Source organism: Physcomitrium patens, chromosome 1, assembly GCF_059467195.1.
Source record: "Physcomitrium patens ecotype Gransden chromosome 1, ASM5946719v1, whole genome shotgun sequence".
Classification (NCBI taxonomy): domain Eukaryota; kingdom Viridiplantae; phylum Streptophyta; class Bryopsida; order Funariales; family Funariaceae; genus Physcomitrium; species Physcomitrium patens.
The window spans coordinates 8,741,011-8,754,126 of NC_143410.1; the positions used below are offsets into that span (position 1 = coordinate 8,741,011).

General features: G+C 31.7%; 1 protein-coding gene across 2 annotated transcripts; it reads left to right on the top strand.

The window, feature by feature from the left end:
• The first annotated feature begins 6,159 nt into the window (after nucleotides 1–6,159).
• On the top strand, nucleotides 6,160–8,967 carry LOC112280813 (uncharacterized). Of its 2 annotated transcripts, XM_024516679.3 has the most exons (4): nucleotides 6,160–6,285; nucleotides 6,600–6,890; nucleotides 6,982–7,556; nucleotides 7,648–8,967. In XM_024516679.3, the coding sequence occupies exons 2-4, from the start codon at nucleotides 6,645–6,647 to the stop codon at nucleotides 8,606–8,608; spliced, it is 1,782 nt and encodes a 593-aa protein (XP_024372447.1). In that variant the 5' UTR covers nucleotides 6,160–6,285; nucleotides 6,600–6,644; the 3' UTR covers nucleotides 8,609–8,967. The 2 variants fall into 2 exon arrangements, with proteins under 2 accessions (XP_024372447.1, XP_024372441.1); XM_024516673.3 differs by having other exon boundaries at nucleotides 6,193–6,890.
• Nucleotides 8,968–13,116: the final 4,149 nt, after the last annotated feature.

Genomic DNA, 13,116 nt, shown 5'->3' on the forward strand with positions numbered 1-13,116 from the left:
CTCAACCTCGGCCATCCTTTCAATTCCATTCCATCCCATACAACCCTATACCATTATATTTTTATCTCCATGCTTAACTATTTTTTGGATCTTCTTGTCAAGTAAGGACTGACCTTTTTGTTTCTACATCCACTTTTTTCCATCTGATCCAAATCCATTGATTTTTGTCTCATCTAATCAAATAACCCTCTTCTAATCCTCCGCAATCCATTCTCTATACTTCAGAGCAAAATCCAAGCATTTTTTTTGATAGTAGCTGCATTATAGTGGTTTTTTTTTTTTTTTTTTTTTTTTTTCCTTTACCACGACTTTCATATTCCATTTTTTGAAAATATTTTGAATGGTTTGGGTTGACACAAGATTATTAATAATATTGTAAAGATTTTTAGCAACCTCAATAATATTTTTAGTCTTTCTAATGTTGATTTGGTAAATAATTGCTCTTTCATCTACTACAATGAGCTTCTTTGGTGTGCCTAATTTAAGGTTCTTCTTATTAAAAGTGATCTTTTTTGCTAGCCTAGAAATAATAGCTTTACTACAATTAAGTTCAAAAGTAATTTGGCCATAAGATTTTTGAGAATGAAGAAGAATAAAGGTGATGTTGTCTTGGAGAGAATGGAGAATGGATCTCATAGTTATTCAAAGAATTTTCAAAGACACAAGAATCTAACAAAGAAATATGTCAAGATTAAAGACAAAGAATGAAATTAATAGCAAAAGTGGTTCCAAAGATTCTTATTTATACTATAATAAAGATTACAAAAGTCTATAGTATTTTCTATGGAAGTTTTTAGAAATTTAAAGAAACTTTTAGAAGTCTAAAGAGGCTTTTAAAAGCCAAGAGAACTTTCTAAAAGATAGTAGAAGATTCTACAAGTATCTAAAAGTTTCTAAAAATTTATAAAAGTTTTTAGAAGGTCCTAGGATGTAGTAATTTGGAATATGTCCATACTAAGAATTGTGATTAAGAATAGTACTTTTATAGCTACTAATAAGCATTAATGATGTCATTAGATTAGTAATAATATTATCATAGTAAATTTGATGATGATAGAATGTTGTAATGTTGAGTAATTGATAGAATCCAAAAATTAGATACTACATTCAAAAAATTATTTCAATACTACTCCAAATTAGATTGGTCATAGCTCTATAATTTTTTAATGGATTCTTTCTAACTTAGGATCATTTGATAGCTATAAAATAGTATTTTACTTGTTATATAAACCACATGTCATTATTTATTAAAATTCATTTGTAATATACTATTATTTCTAAAATATATCAATATTGAAATAATTTTTTGATTCATTGTATTATTAATATGAAAAGAGATAAGATTAATCACCAAATAACAAGATTTTGTTGAAAAAAAAAAATGTCATTTTGTATGTGGCTTGATGGAGTTAGACATATAGTTCTAAGGTCAGATCAACAAGCCTCATTAATATGCCAAGTACATAGAGAATTTGGATATTTTAGGATATGTAAGACGTATTCTATATTGCATAATTAATATTGGTCGAATAGTATGTATCAATAAGTAGCCACATAAGTTTTTTAAAGTTAAGTGATTAAGACTTGATGTTATAGTAGATTACAATGGATTATCATTTTAATAAATAAGTATCTTTGATATCTTATAATTTTTATCTGTTTTTTTAAAGATAGGAGCTAATTTTACACAATTCAATACATAAAAAGCTAGCTCCAATTATAGACCTAGATAATCTTAATATTTAAGTTCAATGTCTACATGATCAAGCATAGTTTTTTAACAAGCTATGTCTTTGGCTATATAAAACTTATTTATTGCTCAATATTGCAACATTTTATAATATATTTACATTCATAGTAGAGCTTATCAACTTCAATTGCAAAGATTTCCTAAAAGAGTTTATATATATTTGTAATATGAGGTACCTATAATACTTGATACTAAGATAGGACATACAATTATATATATAAAGAATGTAGTGCATAGTCATATTTTCTTATTAGAAGGCAAGGTTGGATAAAATTGTTGGGAGATTTCAAAGAATTGTCCTCCTTATGATCTTCTTATTGATAACTCTATACATCTTGAATTGGAAATTGTGCCAATTGGTCTTTCTTGTATTATATGTTGTGAGAAGAAAAGAGTTTCTACCATACTTATGTATAATCAATGCAAATATGGGTAGTATATGGCATGTTTGATACCACTCCTTTTGACTCTCCCTTAGGAGATTAAATTTGTCTTTATTGTAAGAAGTCTTCTAACCATACCTCACATCTAAATAAAAATTGAAGTTTTTTTCTATTATATTTGCCATACACTTCAATGCTCAAGCTGCTACAACATTAATTTGAAAGAGTATAGCTTTGCAATTACATCATTGTGGTGTTCATCCTCAATGATGTGTATTATCCTAGTTGATTGGAGGGATTATTAATCAAATAGGGAGAGGGGGGATATTTGAAAGTATATTAGATGTTCATTTATATTTGATTTAAATTACATACTTTATGATTGATTTATAGGATTCAATGTGTTGTATGTAATGATCTTTTTTTTTTACAACAACTATCATATGATATTGTATTAGATGCCAAATTCCATCAAATGTATGTAGTTTAATTTTATTAGTGATTTTTTATCCATTGATAGTTTTTTTGTTAATTGACTTTATTTATATCAAGTAGAGTTTGAATACTTATATAAAAAAAAATCTTTGACTTAACATTTTTATGAAATTAAGTCTTGTAAGTGATTTAAAAGTAAAAAAACTTATTGTAAGGATTTGCTTGGCTATGGCGTTTTAGCCATTTTAGTAAAGATTTAGGATTTTTCTTATTTTCACACTTGAACTCTTAGATTCTTACTTGTAGTATGAAAGGTAGCTTGACTTAATTTCGTATAGATTTTTAATCTTTTCTTGAAAGTATATTAAATGTGCATTTTCATTTGATTTAAATTACATACTTTATGATTGATTTGTAGTATTCAATGAATTGTACATAATGATCTTTATTTGTACAACAATAATTTCAATCCCTCGCTTGATAACTCAATAAATATTAGCTTTTTATATTGAATTTTTTAGTTTTTGATTTTTATCTCTTCAATATTATAAATAGATAAAATTTAAAAATAAAGATAAAATGCATTCTTTATTGAATCTTATTTTTTTAAATAAAAAATCATTTAATTCTTAATCTTGGTTTTGATGGATATTGTTGCCAAAAAATATCAATGTTCTTTGCTGTATTTATAAAATTCTTAGTTGACTTCTATGTATATTTAATAATATTATTTTTACAAAATGTACAAAATATCCTAATATATTTTGGCATTGACTTGAATCTAATACTTTTTCAACCTCAAACTTTTGACGATTGTCCAATTTTATAAGAAGAGGTGGTATTTGTCTTCTTCTTGGTGTATCTTCTATCTTATAAGGTATTGATTTATTGAAGAGATCCAATTATATTAGTGAAAATTAAAAATAAATATTTCAATCAAATATATTAATACCATTTTTAATTGCACCAAGAAAATCAAAAGAAATGATTATGTCATAAAAGAATAGCTAATATATATATAAATAATAACAAAGAATAAACAAAAACCATGTGAGAATTGAGAGAACATATTTATGCAAATAAAATTCTTGTGATTGATTAAATACTTAACACAACAATCAAAAAAATTCAAATAATACTTGATTATTTAAATTATCAATTTTTTTATTATCCATGATTTTTCTATACAAATATTTTTTGTAATAATTTCAAAAAAACTTTTTTAATATTATATAAATTTATGTCCTATCTACATCTATAAATATTTTCATTTTAATAATTTGAATTTTTATAATATTTTTATTATTATATTAATATTTTTAATTATTCAACAATCATGTTTATTATAATGTTTACTTTGAAAATAAGATATCAACTTTTTTAGTATAAAGTGAAATTTTAAATATCAAAGAAAAAAAATGATATATATTTTTTTGGAATATGTTATTTTATTAAGTATGTTAAAAAATCTTAGATATAAAATTAAAAATAACTTATTTTATTGAAATTTTTACATAAAATATTATTAAAAAATTCCTAATAATTAAAATTTTACATGATTAATCAAATACATTTTTTTTACAACCATATTTATATTCATATGTATGCTAGAATCTTTTGTAAGATATATTACTAAAATTTTATTACTGTTTACGTGGTTTTAATAATTATTCTAAGAATTAAATACCTTAATATTAAATCAAGTCTTATAATAATATTATTCATTATTATTTATGATCTATAATGATCTAAATAAATAAGAAAATTATAAATATTTTTTCTTAAAATATGTAATAATTAAAATCATTAGTAAATGATATAAAATTATTTTAATAAATAAAGAAATGATTAACAAAAAATATCAATAGAAAATACATGTACATGATATGCCATAAGTATCTCTAATAAAGTTGCTTTATCAATTAAATTTATTTTAAAAAAATTACTTAAATTCTTTGAAAAAAATTAATTCAAATTTTTTAATGTAGCTTTTAAATATATATATATCTAGTCTAATGGATATTGTTACATTATATAGAAAGATAAAAAGATAAAATTTAAAAATCCCATTTCTAAATCTACAGAGAGAGAGAGAGAGAGAGAGAGAGAGAGATATATATATATATATATATATATATAATATTACACAAAATCCTAAACCGAAGACCTCCTTAACCTGGTGAGAGTCAAGTGAGAGACGTTGATTTTCTACCCCCCAAGTATTTGTTGACAGAGTACGTCATCCAGATAACGAACAAGGTCATCCAACAGAATATAACTTCAGGAAGCTATCTTTCCCGACATTCAACCGAATTTACTCTCCACACTGTCATCCGCACCCATTCTCTTCGTTTCTTCTTCCTTTTCTTTTGGTTTGTTTGTTCTACTTTAAACCCAAATTTGCACAGAATATAAATATAAATATTCACACGTGAACTAGTTGTGCATTAGCCATCTTGATAAAATCTTCTAGACAACAGAAACAGCGGATGTGCGACTGCACTCAAAGAAGGTGCATGGGTTTCTGCTTACCATCGAAGCCATTCGACGTCGAATGGCTCCCAATTCTGGCCATCTTCAGTGTGCCCCTGCGTAACACAGTAAGAATGCTATGCACAGGCACAGCTACAATACGACTAGTTCTAAAAACTCAAACAATTTTGCGCAACTCTGTCAACATTGCAGAAAACTAATTACAACGTTGTCATGAATATCTCAGCACCTGTGAACAGATGATTGTGATCCAAGTTGGTGAAGATACACAAAGTTAATGCAACTTTGCTGTATTGAGCATCTTGTTGGATACAGAATTATTGATGAACCACAATCATGGTTTATGAGAAAACCTGAATAATGTACAATCTTAGTTTTTTGGAGATTATCAATATATGGTTTCTGTCCCTAGTCACCATGATATCTGGCATAAATACGATGCTCACCATTATGAATTTTTTAGGCGTGTGAATCTTTTTTCTCCTTTCCTCTTTATTTATCTTTTTATTCGCATTTCTCTGCAAGAACAGAACGTATGCAGCATTTGATAAAAATCCAATTTCAGTTTGAGGACTTCACATCTTACTTAGCTAGGATGCAATCCATTTATATCCGCATCGCTAAGAGCTTCGCTGGAAATTCTAACCAGCGAGCCACTAGTGCCTAAGCATACACATATAATTTGACCACTAAAACATCCGTAATTTCTTTTTAATAAATTTCATGCACAACTATACACAACAAAGCCATTGATCAACAAAGTACTTAAATATTCACCTGCAGACCTGAATCACAGATTTATGATACGCAATTGGATGCTGAAGCGGAAATATGCTTATTGGTTTGAAATCTGGTGTGCTTGGCATGGTTTGCCTCCTCCACCTAAAATCCACCACCACCTGCCAAGAAAATCACTTGTTCGAGTACGTCTTCGGACATGGTTCAAGTGTGATCAGTTGGGTGACCGGTGAAGGAGCCCAACTGGTGCCGATCCGATCGCCATCTTTCATCATTTCACATGCATACTTCATGGCTCCTGCTTTGATCTTCACTGTAACCCTGAATCTGTAACAACCTCGAACCTAGCTTGAAACCCTCATATATTTGGACTCAGAATTTCAATGCAAATGCACCCCGCATCCACAAGCACTTCCTCTTCACATAGAATTTGATGTCCAGCCGAAGATTGTCAAACGATCTGCATCATTAAGCGTTGCATGAACTGTGAGTACAGATTCATCAGAATTTAGGACATTTTAGATGAATGAATCTGTACTACCAGAATTTGTCTTCAAAGCATTTGAATCCCATTCTATATCAAATGAACACAATTGACCGGTACTTCATGATCATTTCAGTGGTTTAGAATACCCACTGATCCCACACATAAACACGTTCCAGAATGTTTGCCTGACATACAAATTATGCATTATGCAACAAGCTGTTCAAAGGCACATAGATGAATTTGAAGGTGTAATGCACACCATATGTTTTCTGATGGTCATGGCATTGTTTGGGAAATATTTACTGTGATTCAGAAGTGACGATAGTACTGTGTAAGGTCGTTTGCTGAAGCTGCAGCTATGAAGGTCGATCTGCCAACTAGTTCGGCTCTTCAGCTGGGATCAAAGATACAAAACAGGGGAGCAGTGCTGGGTGTAGTGTACAGATCCGGTTTCCTCGTGCTCCTCATGTTCGTGGGGTACAAAATGGCCGTTGCATGCAGCCGAAACGTGTTTCTGCAAGACTACATAGCAAGTCTGCAACCAGGCTTGGTGCAGGTCGTTGTTCCGTTGAACTCCTCCACCGACTCATCACTGGAATCAGCAGTAAGTTTTTTTGGACCATCTACCGTACACTCTTCGAAGAAAACCAAACCGAGATAAACTGCAACTTTAGATTTGTGTGAATTGATTGCAGAAAACCAGGACAGGAGAGCAGCCGACGAAGTTTGACACTTGGCCACTGCTCTTCCCAACCTTCCCAAACGAGAGTGTGAGCATACTGCAACAAATAACTGAAAATAATACTGAGCCGTGTTACAGGCAAAGAACTTATACTGCTCAAGTGTTTGGACTGCCGAAGCCAGTGGACGGTGAACCCATCCAACTCCAAACTGGAAAAATTCACGAGCTTCTGATAGTGTCCTATGAAGAAAGTGGCCGGAGAAGGTGCGCGGGAGGAGACTTTTTTGAGACTGATCTGTCAAGCGACAATTGGAAGGCGCGTCCTACAATCCTCGACAACCGTGATGGCTCCTATGCCGTAAAATTCATGGTGGATTCACGCTTTGCAGGCCTGTTCGTTTTCAAGGTGATGCTATTGTTTGCTAATTTTCATGCCTTGGACGCGTCCAACTGCACTGAGTGGTCACGCCTGGAGGACATCCTCACTGTGGAAATTGAGTTTGTTGCGCCAGATCCACAACAAGAAAGTTTGCCGGATTTGAGGAGGTGTACAGACGATGACTTCAGCTTGAAGGCATGGAGTGGTAGGTAAGATGAATAAGATCTACTGTGCTTGCGAGCTGTAGTTGGTGAATGACCCCCTACATGCTGAGGGGCTAATTGACATGCAAAACTGTAGGTGGAATCGTCATACTTGGAACCAGACGTGCGAGATTCGTGACGACGGGAGGTTCATCTGCATTGACCTCGACGAAGAATGTGAAGCTCCGTGGTGCGAAGGCAAGGTAGGGCTGTTGGAGAGCAATGGTTGGGTATACTCCGCCCACTGCAAGTTCAAGATCTTCACAAGAGATGAAGCCTGGGACTGCCTCAACGGACGCTGGCTGTTCTTTTGGGGGGATTCCAACCATGAGGACAGTGTTCGCAATCTGCTCAACTTGGTGCTAGGGTTTCCTCTCACGGACGTCAACCACATGCGACGGTGGTTCAATGGCACTTTCTATCATCCCAAGAAGGCAAATCACTCGCTCACAATCACGAAGATTTTCAATGGCCACGGTGAGGAGTTAGGCAACCTCCTGGGCCTCTCCAGCCTCCGGAACGAACGGTACCGAGACCTACTTGTCTCTTTCTTCAACGGAACGCACACGCCGGACACCATGGTAATGAACTCTGGCCTCCACGACGCGCATTTCTACCAGACGGCCAGTGAGTTCGCGGAAGAGGGCGTCGACTACGCCATCGACTTCTGGAACGGACTTTGGCGACATGCACGCCCCGCAATCGTGTACAGAACTACGGTAACAAGCGCTGGATATGCGAAGGGCGAATCTGGTCACGCCCGAGACGGCCTGCCAAATCCTCACAAGATGGAGATTTACAACCGCATCTTTGTGGAGAAAATGCAGGAGTTGAATTACGTTCCGAGCCTGAAAGTGGTGGACGCGTTCGATTTGACATTCCCCTGGCACTACGACTTGAATCACACAGATGGAGTCCATTATGGCCGAGAGCCTTCGAAAACCCCATGGCCATGGCGCCCTCACCATGAGTATCGAAAAGTCACTCAAGTGGGTCATCAATATTTCGTCGACCTCATGCTCGTCCACATTCTCCTCAATGCCATTTGTCCTGTCTAATCCCAGGACGCCAAGGAGCACTTCTCTGCTCTAAGCATCTGTGCTTCTGCAAAGGTGCACTGATTGTGAGACTTCACACAAAATGATTAATATACCCAGTTCGCAAACTCCCTTTCACTTAGTTCGCAAACTACAATTGCTCTCTTATGTCTGTAGAGCGTGTCCAGCATTGTCCGCCTCACCGGAACTTTTAGTTTGGCGGAACTGGAATGGATTCGATGCAATCTCATCAAGTACTAGCTCACTCACTGGTTACAGAACCGACTCACGAGATTTCTTACGCATTGTAGAATGTACACTAGGAACTTGAACTTGCATAAATCATCACCAAATATATGTTTTTTATGTTTTGTGCAAAACTGCTCCATCCTTTCAGAATCACTAATTCTGCAATTCCAGAAGTCTTGCAAATTTTGAGCTGTGGTACATATACCGCAACAGTTGAAGAACTTCCGTATTAAAAACTTGAGCAATTTGCTCATACTAGGAGTGGTCCTTGCTTGCTTCATCCAACTATGGTGGATGGGTGAATGAATGGATGAATGGATGAATGGATGGATGAATTACTCTGTTATGATGAAAATCCAGGCACGGAAGCCAAGTATTGTCTAGTATAGAGGCAAATGTGTGCACAAGAAAAATACTTGCTTTCTGTTCCTTCATATATAAGAAAGTATAGTATACCATATATGATTTCTTATTTTTCTACAATTAATATATGGTTTAATTTTATAAATGAGAATAAAAAAAAAAAAATGAATGAAATATCAATATTTAACCTCTTTAATTTGTATTAGAAAAAATGCATGAATCATTTTATGTATAAATATATGTATGAGAAGTTTTTGTTTTACATATACAATATTATCCCTACTAAGATATCTCCCAATAAGTTATAACCCCTAATAAAGTATAAAAAAATAGAAGAATTAATTTGGTTCTACGGTAGTTAAGTTATAATTCTCATAAGTAACTAATTACGGCCTTGATAGAAGAATATAACTTTGTGGAGGGAAAAAATAGTAGGGAATTTAATTTAGCCATGAATCAAGCATGCTTTGGTAGAAGTCTTTTGTGAGCAACTTTTGTTGAATGTCACAAAGAGTCTTGATGGTAGCGTATTTACTCACATCTCCAATGGAAAGGCTCTGCACTTTCTCTATGCATGTGAACAATATTGCCATTGAGTCTTCCTTGAGGGTGTTGTTAGCATTTTTGCCTCTTGTCATTGTTATACTATACAAAAGACCAAATAAGAAGTTGAAGAAAAAAATTTCAACAAGAAAGCTAGCAAGAACTTTATTGAATCATATGCATACAAAATCAATACCAAGAGAGGTGAACTAAAACTCCAAGACATGTATTATCAAGAGTGAGAATCCCCTCAACCTCGATTCTAGTATATATATTAGGTATTAGGAAACTTCTTAAAAAGTTTCCAATTTTTTTGAAGATAAAATAATCTTAAAAAGCTTCTTGAGAAGTTCTCATGTTGCTTAAAGATGAAACAATCCTAAGAAGCTTCTCAAACAACTTTTTAAATTTTTTTAGAACTTTTTAGAATCTATTAGAATATACTAAAAATCTTTTAAAACCTTCTAAAAATATTCTAAAAATCTTCTAGAACTTCCTATTAGTATATCTTAAGAATCTTTTAGAACCTTCTAAAGCTTGATAAAATATTTTAAGAACATTTTTAAAATCTTTTTATTGGATGTCTGAAATATCACTCCCCCTTTTAACTTCAAGTTCCATAAGGAGCTTTAATTCCATGTTTGCAATAGAATGACCAAAATTTAAGTATCATATTCAAGATTTTCTTGTTTGAATTGATTATAGTATGGATATTTTTTTCCTCGAGAAGATCTGCTACATCTCAATATAATCTTGCAAAGGTTATAAGAGTTGGAATGGTTGATCTAGTAGCAATGATAAAGAAAGCTCCAATTCTAGTTCTACTTTAAGATTCATGATCTAAAAACTCTCCAATTTCACATATTGGATCATAAATTGGATACATTAAATACTATAGTTGATGTAAAAAATACTTGTTTTCTTTGTTACATACAACATCCTAACAATAGCTTCATAGAAAAGTGATTCTAAAATAGGTATCGGTTTTTTAAGATAATATCGATAAAACTCTTGTATCTTTTGTGGTACATTAACTAGATATTTTGTTAGTTCCTACGTATGTTCATTGATATCATAGCCATACTAATGAATAAAATACTACAACTTATCTCTTCTTTGTTGAAAATCAAGGACCTTTACGACCTCATATTTCACATGATTATCTATTTCAATGTAAGGTGATGATGGTTGTATTTTTCTTAGAATACTTGATTAAAAATAAGCCACTAAGAAAGAAATATGAAAGATTAGATGTACCTTTATATATGTGTGTAGTTCCAATCAATAAGTCATTGGATTGATTTACTTTTGAATACAAAATGGTCTGAGTCTTCAATAGTCCAACATATTGTAATATTGATTGGTCTTCATATTTTGTCAAAAAAACCATATTTTATTTTCAACTTAAAAAGCAAAAGATTTTTGTTTAAATTTATTTAAAAATACTTTGTAAGAATCTTGAGCTACTTATAAATAGAAGTTCAAAGTTTGTTTACAGTTGTGATAATTATTATATAAGATCTTCGACTGCTCAATTTTAATCTTTTGATGTATGTAACAAAATAAGCTTTAGATGGTATCTATAATTGGCATAAAATGGTATTTATTGAGTCAAAGCATGAAGAGTATTATTATAAGCAAATTTTGCTATAGATAAATATGAAGTCCGATCATCTTATTGATAATTGATGGTACATCGTAAATATTACTTGAAACTTGATTGACTTGTTTTGTTTGAAGGTAGAAGGGAGAAGAAAGTTTGATATTCACCTTCAATATCTTGAAAAAGGATTTTCAAGACTTTGATATAAATTAAGGTCCTTAATAAAAAATGATGACATGAAGTAGGCCATGATATTGAAGACTACGGTTACTTTGGAATTGGTAGTGGCTGAAGAATTCTATAAGGGAAATATTAAGAATACTTGGATCTTGAACAAATGTCACATGAGAAGAAAAATTTCTTCACGAACTTCTACATTTGAGGCCACCAAAAATCTCAAGAGATAAACTATAATATTTTATTAAATCTAAAATATCCTACAGCTAAAAAATCATAACAAAATTGAAGAACATGAAGTTGCATTGGTCCTTTTGAAATATATAAATAATCTTCAAAATGCAAAAGATCTTCTATAAATTTGAATTTATTGTTGTCAAAATATTACTTAATATTATGAATTAATAAATCTTTAGCTGATGCTCAATAAATTTGTTTAAAAAAACTTAAATCAATAGGTATAACTGTAATTTTTATTTTATTTATTCTAAAAATTTCTTTCACAATTAACCTATATAGGGGATTCGAATGCAGGAAAAGACTAAGTACATGAGTTCTACTTGTTAGGATCACACAATTAATTGTATTCTGAATCACTGAAAATACCAAGGAATACTACAATGCTTTCCACTTCCTAATAGTACTCTACAATCACTGATAATAACAAAGTGCAACTCTCGCTTTGTCTTAAAAGACTACTCCAAATATATAAATTCCATCCAACACCAGAAATAACAGACTTCTACTCCAAACAATCTGTCTTCACACAATTTCTATAATCACAGACTTCTTCTGTCGAAACACTCACAACTCTCAATAAACAATAATCATAATCTTTCATCTATTAACAATCTCCCATAGAATCTGATAACAAACTCCAAATATCTTCTCAAAATAATCCAACCACATAGTACTCCAATTACATAATCAATAACTCATAAATCAATTTCTAATTTATTCTACTGATTCACTTCACAGTATTCAGAAACTATCCATTACTCTTCAACAACAAAGAAACAAAGAGGTAGCACCAAGCTTACCCCAACTCATGACTATCATAGTCTGGCCCTTAGACTAACTTCTACAATTCTTATATACTTATTTTCTATTCCTAGATTCTAGCCGTAATCCTATAATTAACCACTTTTAATAACTAAGTTAACCATTCGTCTTCTTGAATTGACTATTCTATGGACTATTAGTCTATTTTATCAATATCTTATAGAAACAAACTAATATCTATTCTACAATAACTATTAAAGTAGTACAAAGACAAAATTATTTTGGCTTTAAGATAGTAATATATTACCGATCCAATGTTGCTTTTCTAGCCTTTGAAGCAAGATATAATTTCCTTGATAAAACATTTGATAGTCTTTGCTACTTTTTTGGTCAATATATAATCAAAAATCAAAATAAGATAATGAAATATTCCAATAAACTTAGCAAAAATTTAAAATCCAAGCTAATATGAAATATTCCAAATTTTAGTGATTTATATATATAGTCATAAGTTCTATAGTATCTTTTAGTAAGTGATACTATTCTTAGAAAGAATTTATAATTATAAAAAGTTTTTTATTATGAATCTCTA